This window comes from Pteronotus mesoamericanus, unplaced genomic scaffold, assembly GCF_021234165.1.
Source record: "Pteronotus mesoamericanus isolate MK-2021 breed Mesoamerican mustached bat unplaced genomic scaffold, CSHL_Meso_final contig_639, whole genome shotgun sequence".
Lineage (NCBI taxonomy): Eukaryota > Metazoa > Chordata > Mammalia > Chiroptera > Mormoopidae > Pteronotus > Pteronotus mesoamericanus.
Window position 1 is genome coordinate 1,696,937 of NW_026555223.1, and position 14,174 is coordinate 1,711,110.

At 48.8% G+C, this 14,174-nt stretch overlaps 2 protein-coding genes across 4 annotated transcripts; one reads left to right on the top strand and one right to left on the bottom strand.

Moving 5' to 3' along the window:
* The first annotated feature begins 542 nt into the window (after positions 1–542).
* Positions 543–2,915, top strand: CCER2 (coiled-coil glutamate rich protein 2). Its single transcript, XM_054580823.1, has 5 exons — positions 543–615; positions 871–911; positions 1,041–1,128; positions 1,535–2,055; positions 2,698–2,915. The coding sequence occupies exons 1-5, from the start codon at positions 543–545 to the stop codon at positions 2,785–2,787; spliced, it is 813 nt and encodes a 270-aa protein (XP_054436798.1). The 3' UTR covers positions 2,788–2,915.
* Positions 2,916–3,139: 224 nt separating this feature from the next.
* On the bottom strand, positions 3,140–14,037 carry NFKBIB (NFKB inhibitor beta). Of its 3 annotated transcripts, none has more exons than XM_054580810.1 (6): positions 13,798–14,037; positions 5,825–5,930; positions 5,414–5,537; positions 4,380–4,468; positions 3,984–4,289; positions 3,140–3,277 (listed from the first exon to the last, which is right to left on the bottom strand). In XM_054580810.1, exons 1-6 carry the CDS (start codon positions 13,974–13,976, stop codon positions 3,182–3,184), a joined length of 900 nt encoding a protein of 299 aa, XP_054436785.1. In that variant the 5' UTR covers positions 13,977–14,037; the 3' UTR covers positions 3,140–3,181. The 3 variants fall into 3 exon arrangements, with proteins under 3 accessions (XP_054436785.1, XP_054436784.1, XP_054436783.1); XM_054580809.1 differs by having other exon boundaries at positions 4,029–4,289; positions 5,414–5,744; XM_054580808.1 differs by having other exon boundaries at positions 5,414–5,744.
* Between the last annotated feature and the right edge of the window lie 137 nt (positions 14,038–14,174).

Here is a 14,174-nt window from a genome sequence, read left to right on the forward strand (position 1 = left end):
GGTTGTCACCAGCCCTATTTTACTAACGAAGAACAGGCTTCAGAGAGGTTAGGCAATAATCGTCCCGGGACTGCAGGACTGGCAGCTGTGGGGCTGGGAGTCAGGAGGAGCCCAGCCGCAGCCTCAGGAAATAGGCTGAGACCCACTTTCCAGATGGGGAAACCCAGGCCAAGGAAGGGTAGGAGTTGCATGAGGTCGGTCAGTCAGTGGCTGCTACTGGATTTGAACCCAGGCCTGCCTACCAGCGAGGGCTTAAGCTTGTCAGATCCTGTTTCTGCGGGGAACCTCCCTACCCTCCAACCCCTGGCCATGCTGGTGCAGAGGCGCCAGAAGCAGGAGGGGAGCGGGTGCAGGGCGTGGGTCCCCATGAATAATTGAGGGTCTCAGGCAGCTCGGGCGCCCCGCAGCTGTTGTCCAGCCGCGGGCGAGGAGGGGGCGGCAGTGATGTCACTTCCTCCCTTGCGGGGGGCCAGGGGCGCTGGTCAAAAGGAGCTGCTGCTTTGGTCTGCACAGCGCTAGGACCCTGGTCGAGAAGCTCCGCCATGCTGCGCTGCGGACCTTCTGCACTGCTGGTGCTGTCGCTGTCCCCGCTGCTGGTGCTGCTGCTGGGGGCATGTAAGTGCCAGAAACCGGGAAGGGGCACCTCGGCGGCCATGTGGGGAGCGAGGACTCGGGTGATGGAGGACCTGGGTCAGTGCACCCGGCTGGGTCGGGTGAGAGGCTTCATGGGCCGAGTTTCCCAGTGGGGACAGTGCGTCTGGCAGGTGGGCTGGGAGGGGACTGTGAGTACCAGGACGCCCTTGGAGCTTGGATCAGGACTGGGCTTGGCGCCGGGGTCTTGACCCCAGTTCCCACTTCCTTCCTCTACAGCCTCCGCTGCGCCCTTGGAGCCGAGACCCTCCAAGGAGGAGGTAAGGAGTGTGGACCCCTTGCCCTGTATCATCCTGGCCCCCTCTGCCCAGCCTCCTCCACACTCATCTCCCCTGCAGCTGCTCTCCTTACCTCCACCTGCCCTAACCTCAGGTTCCCTTCACCCCCAGCTGACCCGCTGTCTGGCAGAGGTGGTCAGAGAAGTGCTGACGCTGGGTCAGGCCCAACGAGGCCCCTGCACGGCTCTCCTTCAGAAAGGTAAGGAGGGCCCAGGCTCCAGGTCCTCCGGAAGCTCCCACCCACCTGCTGTTCTGGCCCGGGGCTGCCTGGAGGGTGTCCTCATCCCCAACCCGCCCTTGCCTCCTCCACTTGCCTCCCTCTCCAAAGCCTCTTCCTTCTCCTCCTGCTTGGGCTCTATTTCAGGCTGGCAGAGGTGCTGGTGCAGCATGTCCTCATGCCCTCTCTTCTCCCAGCGTGTCCAGCCTGGCCCCAGCCAACCCTTGGGACTCCCTACAAAGGCCCAGAAGGCGGGACAGACAATGTCCCCAGTACCTGACCCTCCTCTCCCAGTTCTGGGCACTCCCCCTGTGGGGTTTTTGGTGGGCCCCAGAACTCCAGATGTTTCCCAACTGGCTGCACAAAACATCCTTTCTCTTTCCACCAGAGATGTGTGAGACAGAACCCTATAGCTGTGTATCCGCTGAGGAGAAAGGCTTGCTGCTTGGAGATTTCAAGAAGCGGGAGGCTGGGAGGATGAGGTCCAGCCAGGAGGTGAGGGATGAGGACGAGGAGGAGGCAGCAGAGAAGATCCACAAGTCCGAAGTGCGGGAACAGGCAGTCCGTGAGCAGCTCCACAGCAGGCTCCACCAGGAGGAGGACCATGAGGAGGAAGACGAGGGGGAAAAGAAGAGAGGGTCCATGGAGACCTTCGAGAGCCTGTGGAAGCAGCAGCTAGGGGATGGAGGGGGCCCCCAGAAGCGGGTGGCAGAGCAGGCCAGTGACGAGGAGACGGCCCAATTCGAAGCCGAGGAGAAGGGCATGCAGGTGCTGGGCGGGGGCCACAGCCTGTGGAAGGGGGCAGAGGGCAGGGGAAGAGAGAGGTACAAGGCCTTGCTGCACCACCACCATCACCAGCCAGAAACTGAGCCCAAACAGGAGGAGAAGGAAGAGGCTTCGGAGAGGGAGGTGAGCAAAGGAGGCAATGGGGAGCAGGGTAGACCCAGCAGTGGAGTTCCTACCAAACAGCTACCAGTGTTGGGCCATAAACAGCAAGACCCACCATGAATGGGTCACAGTGACCAGGACCAGAGAGGAACATCCAAGCAGGGCCTCTACTTGACCAAAATGGCTTCCATTCTTATTACAGTAACCCGGACAGCCATCATTAGTGCACAGAAGCGTCTGAATTAGCCATGATTGCTAGTCCCTGACAACCAAATTGGCCACATGAATAGGCTGCTGTGCCTGGTTCACTGAACTATAGATGAATACTATTGCTGGGTCACATAGAGTAAGATGTTTCCATGATTGGTGGCTGTAACCAAAATGGCTATCACCTCCCAAATGGGTCATGACATCCAAGTTGCACCTTTGCTAGTCCTGTGTCTACTGCTGTTGGCTATGACAGTCACCATAAACTTCACCAATGTTCATACTGGTCATGCTGGCCAACATTACTCTTCCCTGGTTATAGCAGCCACTGTGGTCAGCCGCAGGATGACCACTGCTGGCTGCCAGTATGCCAGCTGACGTGGCCCACGTCATGAGTGGCCATGGAGGTGACCGCCCTCTGGTGGGTGCTGACCACCCCATTTCCGGTCCCACCAGGAGCAGGATGTGGAGCAGCTGGAGCACGTGAGAGAGGAGCTGAAGAAGGCTGCGGAGGTGCTGGGGCAGGAGCTCAGGAGGGAGGGCTGACTCCTGACCTCATGTCCTCCTTCTTCCTGACACACCCATCGCTTAGGACTGTTGACCCCCAAAGCCCCCGCCTCACCTGGTGCCCCACTCCACTCCTCAGCCTGTAGGAGTTGGGGGAAGGCCTTGGAACGAGGCCTGAGGGGCCGGGCCTGTGCCAGCTAGCGGGGCCGGGCTCAGCCTGACTCAGGAAACACTCTGCCACCCACCAAACCCGCTCCAACCCTTCTGAGTGAATAAAGCACAAAGAAAACCACCAAGACTTACTGTGTAGCACTCAATTTTGGAGGGATGGGGCCCAGGAGTAAACCGGAAGACTGAGAAGGCAACAGTCAATCTAGTCTCTAGTTGTCAGAATTGAGATTTTATTAGATTGGAAATTCTATTAACAACTAAGTCAGATGGGGTCATCAGGGAGAGGTTTTGAGGCTTGGGTAGGAGGTATCCGGTTTGCAGTCCGGTCACTGTGGACCACGATGTCGTCGTATTCATCCTAGGGGCAGAGAAGGCCAAACAGAGGGGCTCAGGTGGCTGCCACCTTGCCTGCTGCCCAATTTCTCCCACTCACCCTAAAAATTGGATCTTGTCTTGAAACCCAAGTTTTCCTCCTTGTAGTTCAACTTCCTGGCTCCTGGTTCTCCACCCACCATTTTCAAGGTCAGCTGAGTTCTCCCACAGCTACTGCTGGGGCTCTAGCCCGGTTGCTTCTCCAGTTCTTCAGCAGCCATAGACACTGAGGTCTCCTTCCTCTACCCCTTCCGTCTGCCTTTACCCAAATTCCTCAGTCCCCGCATTCGACATCCTTCCCTGCCCAAAGGAGCTGCCTGGGTTCTCCAAAGAAACATCCTCACTGCTGGCTAAGGCCTTTCCCCACTGCTGCCCGTGTCCGAATCACTGCTGCCCAAGGTCACCTGCCCACGGCCCAAGCTCTCCCCGCACCGCAGCTAGCCCACTGCTGCCTATTTATCGGTCACTATAACCGAGGTCTCTTCGCTTCCTCTGCCTGAGCTCGCCTTCTGCCATTGCCTTAATTTCCCAACCACCACGGCCCGAGTTTTTCCTGCCACCCCCAACCCTCCACCGTTCAACTCACCTACGCTACTTGCACTCCTGCCTGAGTTCTCTAATTGCAGCAGCCCAAGCTCAGTCTCAACGTCTGGCCTAACTTCTCCCGTTCCCCTTTCTACCTGCCCACCTACACTGAGCCCCCAAGCTGGGCTGTCCAGTCTTTCCTCCTGACTCACGCCCTCATCCCTGCTGTCGCTGTCGCTACTGCTGCTGCAGGGGCCAGGTTTGTCGTCCTCATCCTCAGGTTCAGGGGCACCGTGTGCCCGGAGGAGGCGGGCGAGGATGGGGTTGGGCCGTAGCATGGCGCTGCCCAGTGGGGTGCGGCCACCATACATGCGGGCAGCAGGGTCAGCACCCGCCTTCAGAAGAAGCTCCAGCACATCGGCTGCTTGGGCCTCCACTGCCAAGTGCAGGGGGCTCCGGCCGCACGTAGGCTCCTGCGGGGTGTAGCAGAGAGGTCAGAGGAGGCCCTGTCCCACCCTGGGGACAACCCAATCCTGCCACACCTTCTCCCTAGGGAGGCTCACCGGTTTGTTGAGGTCAGCTCCAGCCTCCCGGAGTAGACGGACCATCTCTGCATCTTTGTGGATGACGGCTACATGGAGTGGGGTATGGCCTGGGGACAGAGTGACTGATGTCAGATGATGAGGGTGAGGGGCTTGGGCACCCAATGCCACAATCATGGGGGAGGGCCTGAGGGTGAGCGAGTCTGGGGTCTGGCTCCTGAATTCCTGGGTATGTCCAAGAGCCACCTGTGTTGTAAATGCCTAAGTCTCAGATGGACTGAAACTGGCTGGAGATTCCAGTGCCTCGGGGAATCCAGTGGGATGGCTGGGGCCTAATGGCCAAAGAGCCTGTGGCTACAGACAGGAGGCCTAGATCTTGGGGCCTAAGAGACGTGAGCCTCTGGTCTTATTTTGCAAAGAAACTGGGACCCAAATTCCTGGGTCCTGAGTAGTTGAAGAGACTATAAGCTTGGAGGCTTGGAGTAGGCCCTGAACGCTGACTGGGTCCTGGATGACCTCTGTCCCCTTGTGAAGGGACTTGGTCCCAGGCAGTCGGACTTACAGATGGGAGAACTGAGACCCAGACACCAGGGCCCAGGGTAGACAGTCTTTTTTCTCATGAGGACTGGCTGAAGAAGCCTGTCCCTGAACTCCAGTGTCAAACTCTGGGAATCTGGGCTGCCAGAATTTCACAGAGGGCCTGGGCCTTCAGTTCTATCATCCTGGGTGGGCTGGGACCCATGGCTGAAGGCGGGGGGGTGGTGTCCAGGGTGAGTTGTGCTTTCCAGCTAGGGAGACTGGGCCCAACACCTGAATTTGGCCCAGGAGCTCTGGCCTGTGGGGTTACAAGTGATCTGGAGCCTTCAGGTGGAGTTCCTGGGTCCCCTGTGGCCAGTTCTCAATAATCTGGGGCCTGAGTGGGAGTCTTTGGTCCCAATGTCTGGTTCCCTGAAGCCTCAGAGTTATTTTCCAAGGGACTGGGTGTTGAGTCAGGAGAGCTGAACCCAGAGCCAGGGGCCGTCACCTGGCCCTTCTCAGGGACTATGGACCCTCACCGTGGTAGTTTTCAGCCTCCAGCTGCAGCTTCCAGTCTTCACTCTCATCCTCTTCCTTCTCCAAGTCAGGTTCGGGGTACAAGGCAACAGGGGTGTGGTCGGTGTCGGGGGTGTGGTCCAGGCCCTGAGTGAGGTAGGTGTTGGGGGCTTCCCTGGGGCGCTGGGGGCGGGGCTGGAGCAGCACTCGGGCGCAGGCGTGTGCCCCCACACGGCAGGCCAGGTGCAAAGCGGTGTGGCCCCCACGCTCTGCCACGTGCAATCCGGAGCCCGCCATATACAACTTCTCCACTGTGGATGCCTCCCCCAGGATGGCTGCCAGATGCAGGGCTGTCTGCAGGAGCAGAGTGCAGGGGTTAGGGATTTCACTGAGAATCCTGGCCCCAAGCCTTGCACTGTCCTCCAGTGGCTCACCTGGCCCAAGTCATTCTGCAGGTCCAAGTACTCAGTGCCAGCCACATAGCCTAGCAGGAAATCCAGGAAGGGCTCATGCTGATGAATCACAGCCAAGTGCAGAGCCCTGAGAACAAGGACAGGGATCAGAAAGCAGAGCTCAAGCACTCTTCCATTTACTCATTCAATAAACATGGTGTGCCCACTGTGTGCTAGCCATTGTGACCACAGTTCTGGAACCAGCCGTCAGGAATCTGAGAGGGTCAGGTAAGAGTTAATTCAGAAGATTGGTTTAATCAATGTTTATTAAGTAGGACTTTTATCTCCCTTCAAACATGGACCAGATTTCCCTCCTACTGAATCAACCAACAAATCAAACAAAACAGTATACAAAATGACAGTTTCCTTCTTTTCTCCCTTCTTTCCTTCCTTCCTTTCTTCTTTCTTTTTCTTTTTTGTATGAAACAACAGTTTTCAAGATACTGGACATCGTGGAATGAATGATAGTGAAAGACAGGAAATAAATGAAGTGAACCCTTCACCTGACTACCATAGCTTCCTGTTTTGAGAATTTCCATGCCACAGTGCAGGGAGGTGCCTGTGGGGAGGAGATGGAGCCGAGTCTCGGCGGGGAGCCAGGTAGCCAGAGTCAGAGGATAGAGAACCTGAGAGGAGAGCTCTACAGGGAGAGATTCTGGACATCTGCAGAGGGACCTCTGTACAGTTTAGGAGGATACTGATCAGAGCCTCGGTATGAGGAAACTACCCCAGTCTGTGGAAATACCATCCAAAAGGATTAGAGAGATATATCTATTGCCCACATGAGACTGGGAATAGCACCTGTTCCCACCAGCCAGGCTAGGAAAAGCCCATCATTCACAGGACATTGAGTAAAATACTCCAGAAGGTCTTACCTCAGTAGTGGGGAATAATGAGCTAGGTGGAATAACTGTTCAGGACCCACCTAACAAATCATAAAAGCAAAACCCAAAAGGTCAAACTACATATAAGTAATTTAGCTGAATCCCAGAACAATTCTCAAGAATATTTATAGGAACACAAACTAACCAGTCTAACAAGGTAAAATCTACAATGTCTGACATCTAATCAAAGACCATCAGGCATGCAAAGAAGCAGGAATACATGATCCATAATTAGAATAATCAATTTACTGCAGTTGACCCAGAAGTGATCCAGATGTTAGAATTAGCAAACAAGAATATTTAAAAAGTTCATTATAACTATATCTCACCCATTCCAAAAGTTGAGACATGGATGATAAAAGAACTCCAGCCTCGGCCAGATGGCTCAGTTGGTTAGTGTCATTCTGTACACCCAAGGTTGCAGGTTTGGTCCCCACTTGGGGCATATAAAGAAGACTGCAGATCAATGTTTCTCTCCCATATCAATATTTCTCTCTCTCTTTTCCCCCACTCCCTTCCTCTCTTTCTAAGATCAATAAAAACACTTCCGGCCAACATGGTGGCAGAGGTAAACATGGCTCGCCTCCTTGCACAACCACATCAAATTACAGCTAAAATACAGGACAACCAGCACTCAGAACCATCAGAAAGTGAGCTGAATGGAAATCTGACAACTATGGAATTAAAGAAACCATAGCCATCCAGACTGGTACGAGGGGTGGAGTCAAAGGACAGGCTGGCCCCACATCCACATGTGGTGCATAAAAATTCAGGAGTAATATCTTGGGAGCAAGGAGTCCCTGCCCCACAGAAGGCCCCCCAGACCAGAGTTCCAGTGTCAGGAAGATACGCCTCCATAACTTCTGGCTCCAAAAACCAGTGGGGACTGAATTGGCAGAAGAAACTTCTGGACCCCCAAGCAGTTCCTCTTAAAGAACCCATACACAGACTTAGCCAGACTCACTCCCTCTGAGCTCCAGCACTGGGGTACCAGCTTGAAAGGCACCAGTGGCACACAGGGAGAAAATGAAAAGTCTGGCATCAAGGCGAGAGCTGGGGGAGAGCCTTCTCCCAGACAGAAAGGTGAGCAGAGGCCATTGTCCCTTTTCTAAACCCTCCCCTGACAAAGCCACAGAGCCGTCAGGCTGGTGCCATATCTGAGACTCCATCAACCTGGCTAACACTGTTTGCCCCACCCTAGATATCTCCAGAAATTCTGTCCCACCAAACTTATGGAATTAGCTGTTTTTCTATATAAGTGGCTGGTCTTAGATCATGCTTCACAACTTCCTAAATCCTCTCAAACAAGCAATAGCCAACCTCAGTGGGTCCCCAGCCACCATTCTTCTTGCTAAGGGGCCCCAGGCCCGGTACTAGCAGCAACCAGCCTAGATTCACAGCTTGGCCTCATCTGACAATCTCCAAGCCCAGCACAAGTAGCAGCCATCTCAGATTGCTTTATAGCTCAGGCAGGGTGACCCCAGGCAAAACATCATGTGGACTGACCTTCGCTGGCACCACCTGGGGAACCCCCGGGCCTGCACTCTCAGTAAACAGCTACAGACCACGCTGGAGCACCACCATCCCGCCTCTGCACAGCTGATCCTCCGTGGAGGGTGGAGGGTGGTGGTCAGTGGTCACCGCCAATCCTTGCACCTGACTGGCCTGGATAAATCCCTCTCATTGACCTGCCAACAGTAATCAAGGCTTAACTACAAAGTGTACTCAGCCCACACAAATGGTGTACCCTGAGTATCCAGCTTGGGTGATGGGGAGGCTGTGCCACTGGACCCTACAGGACACCTATTATATTAGGCCACACTGCCAAGACAGAGAATCATAGAAGCTCTACCTAATACATGGAAACAAACACAGGGACACTGCCAAAATGGGGAGAGAGAGAAATGTGACCCAAATGAAAGAACAGATTAAAATCCAGAAAAAGAACCAAACAAAATACAGATAGTAATGTATCATATGCAGAGTTCAAAACCCTGGTTATAAGGATGCTTGAGGAACTTAGTGAGGACCTCAACAGCATAAAAAAGATCCAGTCAGAAACGAAGGATACACTAATTGAAATAAAGAACAATTTACAGGAAATCAACAGTAGAGTGGATGAAGCTGAGAATCAAATCAATGATTTGGAACATAAAGAAAGCACAAAACAACCATTTAGAACAAGAAGAAGAAAAAAGATTCCAAAAACAAATGAGGATAGTGTAAGCAGCCTCTGGGACAACTTCAAGAAGTCCAACATTTGCCTCATAGCGGTGCCAGAAGGAGAAGAGAAAGAACAAGAAATTGGAAGTCTATTTGAAGAAATAGTGAAAGAAAACTTCCCTAATTTGGTGAAAGAAATAAGACACAAAAGTCCAGGAAGCACACAAAGTCCCAAACGAGATGGATGCAAAGAGGCCCAAGACACTCTAAGACAGATAATTAAAATGCCGAAAGTTAGCCCTGACTGGTGAGGCTCAGTGGATTGAATGCCCACCTGCAAACCAAAGGGTTGCCAATTCGATTCCCGGTCAGGGTACATGCCTGTGTTGTGTGCCGGGTCCCCAGTGGGGGGCGTGTGAGAGGCAACCACGCATTGATGTTTCTCTCCCTCTCCTTCCCTTCCTCATCTCTAAAAATAAATAAATAAAATATTTAAAAAGAAAAATGCGAAAGGTTAAAGATAAAAAGAGGATCTTAAAAGCAGCAAGAGAAAAGCAGTTAATTACATACAGTGGAACTCCCATAAGACTGTCAGCTGATTTCTCAAAAGAAACTTTGTGGGTTAGAAGGGATTGGCAAGAAGTATTCAAAGTCATTGAAAGCAGGGATCTACAGCCAAGATTGCTCTACCCAGCAAAGATATCATTTAGAATTGAAGGACAGATAAACAGCTCCTCAGACAAGAAAAGCTAAAATTCATCATATTCAAACCATTATTACATGAAATGTTAAAGGGACTTATTTAAGAAAAAGATCAAAACTATGAACAATAAAACAGCAACAAATACATACCTATCAACGACTGAATCGAAAAAACAAATAAAACAAACAAGAGAAACAGAGAGAATAATGGATACAAAGAGCATTTTGATGGTTGCCAGAATGGAGGGCGGTGAGGGGGAATGGGTTAAGAGGTGAGGGGACTAAGTACAAATAGGTAGTTACAGAATAGCCACAGTGATATAAAATACAGTATAGGAAATAGAGTAGCCAGAGAACTTATACACATGACCCATGGACGTGAACAATGGTGTGGGGATTGCCGGAGAGAGTGGGAGGTGCTGGGTGGAAAGTGGCTAAGGGGGTAAAATCAGGACCACTGCAATAGCTTAATTAGTAATATATCATTAAAAAATAAAATAAAATCAATAAAAACAGCCCTGGCTGGTGTGGCTCATTAAATTGAGTGCCAGCCTGCAAACCAAAGGGTCTCCTGTTCGATTCCCCATCAGGGCACATGACTGGGTTGTAGGCTGGGTCCCCACTGGGCAGCATGCGAGAGGCAACCACACATTGTCTTTTCTCTCCCTCTCTTTCTTCCCTCTTTCCCCTCTGTCTAAAAGTAAATAAATACAATCTTTTTAAAAAGTAGAACTCCTAGAGATAAAAACTACAGCACTTGAAATGAAAAACACAGTGGATAGAATTAACAACAGATTACATATTGCAAAAGAAAGACTGACAAATCAGAAGACTTCACAACAGAAACTTTCCAGAACTAAAAACAAAAAGCATATTTAAAAATGAAAAAACATCAGCGATCTGTGGGATAATGTCCCTAAAGGAGGAGGTGGATAAAATATATATATATTTGAAGAAACAATACCTTGAAAATTCTCCAAGCTTGCTGAAAACTCTAAACTCACAGAGCCATGAAGGTGAATGACTGCCAAGAACAAGAAATATGAAGTAAACTACACTAAGATCCATCATTTTTAAAAAAAATCTGTTAAAAACCAATGATAAAGACCAAAATCTTAAAAGCAGCCAGAGAAGAGATATCTTAAATACAGAGGACTAGAAATAAGGATGACAGCAGATTTCACCTAGGGAAGAATGGAAAAAACCACAATGAAGCAACATCTTCAATGTATTCAAAGACAGTAACTGTCCAACCAGAATTCTTTAACCTAGCAAAAATAGCTTTCAAAAATGAATACAAAATACAGATGTTTTCAGATACACAAAAGCTGAAGGAACTCATCGCCAGCAGACCCACGCCACAAGAAATGCTAGAGGAAACCTGCAAGCAAAAGGAAAATGATATCAAATGGAATATAGATCTATACAAAGGACTAAAGAACACTGAAAAGAGTAATACTGGGAATCAACAGATACTTTTTTTTAATTATGTCTCTTTCGAAGATAATTTTTTAATATAATTGACTGTTTAAGCAAAAATAATAACAACATTTGGTGGAGTTTATAACACACGTAGAAGTAAAATGTGTGACCACAATAGCATAAAGGCCAGGGAGGGACAAACGGAAATACACTATCTAAGGTTCTTTTACACCATGGGAAGTGGCATACTATCACTCAAAGGTCAAATTTGTACACTATAAACTCTCAAGCAGGGATCTGCAAACATTTCAAACATTTTCTATAAAGGGCCAGATGAATATTTTAGGCTTTGTTGATCACGTGGTCTCTTTTACCTACTCCACTCTGCTGGGGTGAAGCCAAAGCAGAAAATGACAATATGGAAACAGATAAGTGAGGCTGTATTCCAACAGAACTTGATTTATGGAGCCTGAAATTGGAATTTCATATGATTTTCACTGGTAACAAAATATTGTTCTTTTTATTTTTTTCAACCATTTAAAAACATAAAAACCATTCTTAGCTCACAGCCACACAAAAGCAGGTGGCTGGCTGGGTTCTTCCTGGAGGCCAGAGTCTGCCAGCCCTGTCTTTCAGAGTGATCACTAAAGTAACAAAGCAAAGACTTAAAGCTAATAAACCAACAAAGAAATACAATGGAACAAAATGTACTAGTTCCAAAAGAAGGAAGCTAAAGAGGAACAGAGAAACAAAGAAGATACAAGTATAAAATAGCAATATAATAAACATAACCACATCAATAATTAAATGTAAATGGCCTAAACACTCTAATTACAAAGCAGACATTGTCACATTGACTAAAAAAGCAAAACCCAACTATATGCTGCCTCTAAGAAACCCTTTAAATATAAATATTTTAAAATAGATTAAAAATAAAAGGGTAGAATAAGGTGTATCATGCTCACACTAGTTAGCCAAAAGAAAGCAAGACTTGAGTATTTTAATATGAAAGTAAATCTCGGAGCAAGGAATATTACCAGGATAAAGAAGGTTATTTCATAACAAGAAAGAGGTCAATGAGGCAAGAGTCATAATTCTAAACATTTGTGCCCCTAATAACAAACTGTCCAATTACATGAAGCAAAACCTGATAAAACTACAAGGAGAAATAGACAAATCCACAATTCTTATTGGAGATTTCAGTACATCTCTCTCAGGAATTGATAGAACAAGTATACAAAAATCATCAGCAAGGATATAGCAGAATGGAATCCTATAGCCAATAACAGCAGAATATATATTCTTTTCAAGTGCACACAATATTCTGGACCATACAACAAGTTTTAATAAGTTTAAAAGGATTCTAGTCATACAAAATATGTTCTCAGTCCACAATGGAATTACATTAGAAATCAATAAAAGAAGGTATCTGGAAAGACTTCCCAATATTTGGAGACTAAATAATCCACCAACTGAAGAAGATATCAAAAGAGAAATTATAAAGTATATTAAATTGAATAAAAGCCACAACACAACATATCAGAATCTGTGAGATACCGCTAAAGGTGAGCTTGAGGAAACTTACAGCACCCAACACCTGTAACAGAGAAGAAAGGTCTCAAATCAATGACCTCAGCTTCTACCTTGAAAACCAGAAAACGAAAAATAAAGTAAGCAGAAGAAAGAAAATAATGAAAGTCAGAACACAGATCAATAAAACAACCAAACAAAAAAAAAAGAGGAGAGAGAGAAAGAGAAAATTAATGAAGCCACCTGGGTTCTTTGAGATCAATGTTTATTGAGTGCCACCTATGGGTCAGGCACTGTTCAGTCACTGGGGATACAGCAGAAAACACCACACACAAAAACCCCGGGTACAGTGCCTCACTTGGGCCTTTCCAACGTTGCTCTTTCTATTCTCTTACCCGGAATGGTCTCCCCAAATAATCTACTTGTCTCATTTTCCTGCGTGATTTTTCTCCAAAGAACTTACTACCCTCTGGCACACCATTTTTTGGCTTTTTTATTTTTCTCATTTTTCTGTCTTTCTTTTCTCTCTCTTACTTTGTGTCTTTCTATGGTCTTTGTCTTTCTTTCTCTTTTTCCTTCCTTTCTTTTTTTCAATCCCTTCCTCCCTTCCTTTCTGTCTATAAACCCTCCTCCCTCAAATGTCTATTCCACAGGGTATAAGTTTGTTTCTGTTTTCTTCACTGCCTTATCACCAGCACCCGAAACAGCGCCTAAGACAGGGCAGTGTTTGATAAACATTCGCTTGCTTAACAGATGAATCCCTGTTGTCATGGAGCTTACAAATTTTCTCTTTGAATGTGAGATGAGAAGATCAGTATTCAGAAGGTGGGATCTTGTGTCAAAGGCCAAAGGTCATTTTCGGAAATCAAGATGTAACGCTCACAAATCAGAAGTGAAAGATCAAAGACCATACACATTTTTGGAGGTCAAGAGGTCAGCAGATGCCTGCGTGAGCTACAGTTCCAATAAAAGTCTCAGGACTGGGGTCAGGAAGGTCAAATCCAATTTGGGAATCAATGGAAAAGCATGTGGAACTCTGAGAACAAGAAAGGAGGTCAGAAATTATTGGATTAGGATGAAAGTCGGGTAGGAAATTGGTTTTATTAAAGGTTAGGACTTGTGGGTTAGAGGTCAGGAAGTCAAGCATCAGAAATCAGATTAAGGAGTGAGAGATTGGGAAGCCGGGATCAGAGGCTAATACAAAATCAGATGTCGTAGCTTAGGGCCCAGTTTGGCAGCCTAAGGTTCACTCACGTGTCCCCATCCTCAGTGACGTAGCTGAAGACGAGGTGCGCCCACGACAGCCCCGGATCCAATTCCGCGCCCAGTCCCGGTCCTCCGGGAGCCGCTGCGTCTGGACCCAGAGAGCCCAGGCCACTGTCGCACCATTCGTCGGCATCCACACCTTTCCCCAAGCATGCGACCCCGGCCATAGCCCCCGAAGCCTCAGGGGGCCCTGCGCGGACTCCCGCCTTTCGCTGGGATAAACCTGAAGCTCTGGAGCTTCCGCCCTGCGGGAAATTCCCCAACACGCCCCCTAATCCACCCAATCAGAGTAGGCTAAATCGCTCACGCCCCGCCTCCGTACTACACCGGGCCAATGAGAGTATTCATATGGACTACAGCTCTCT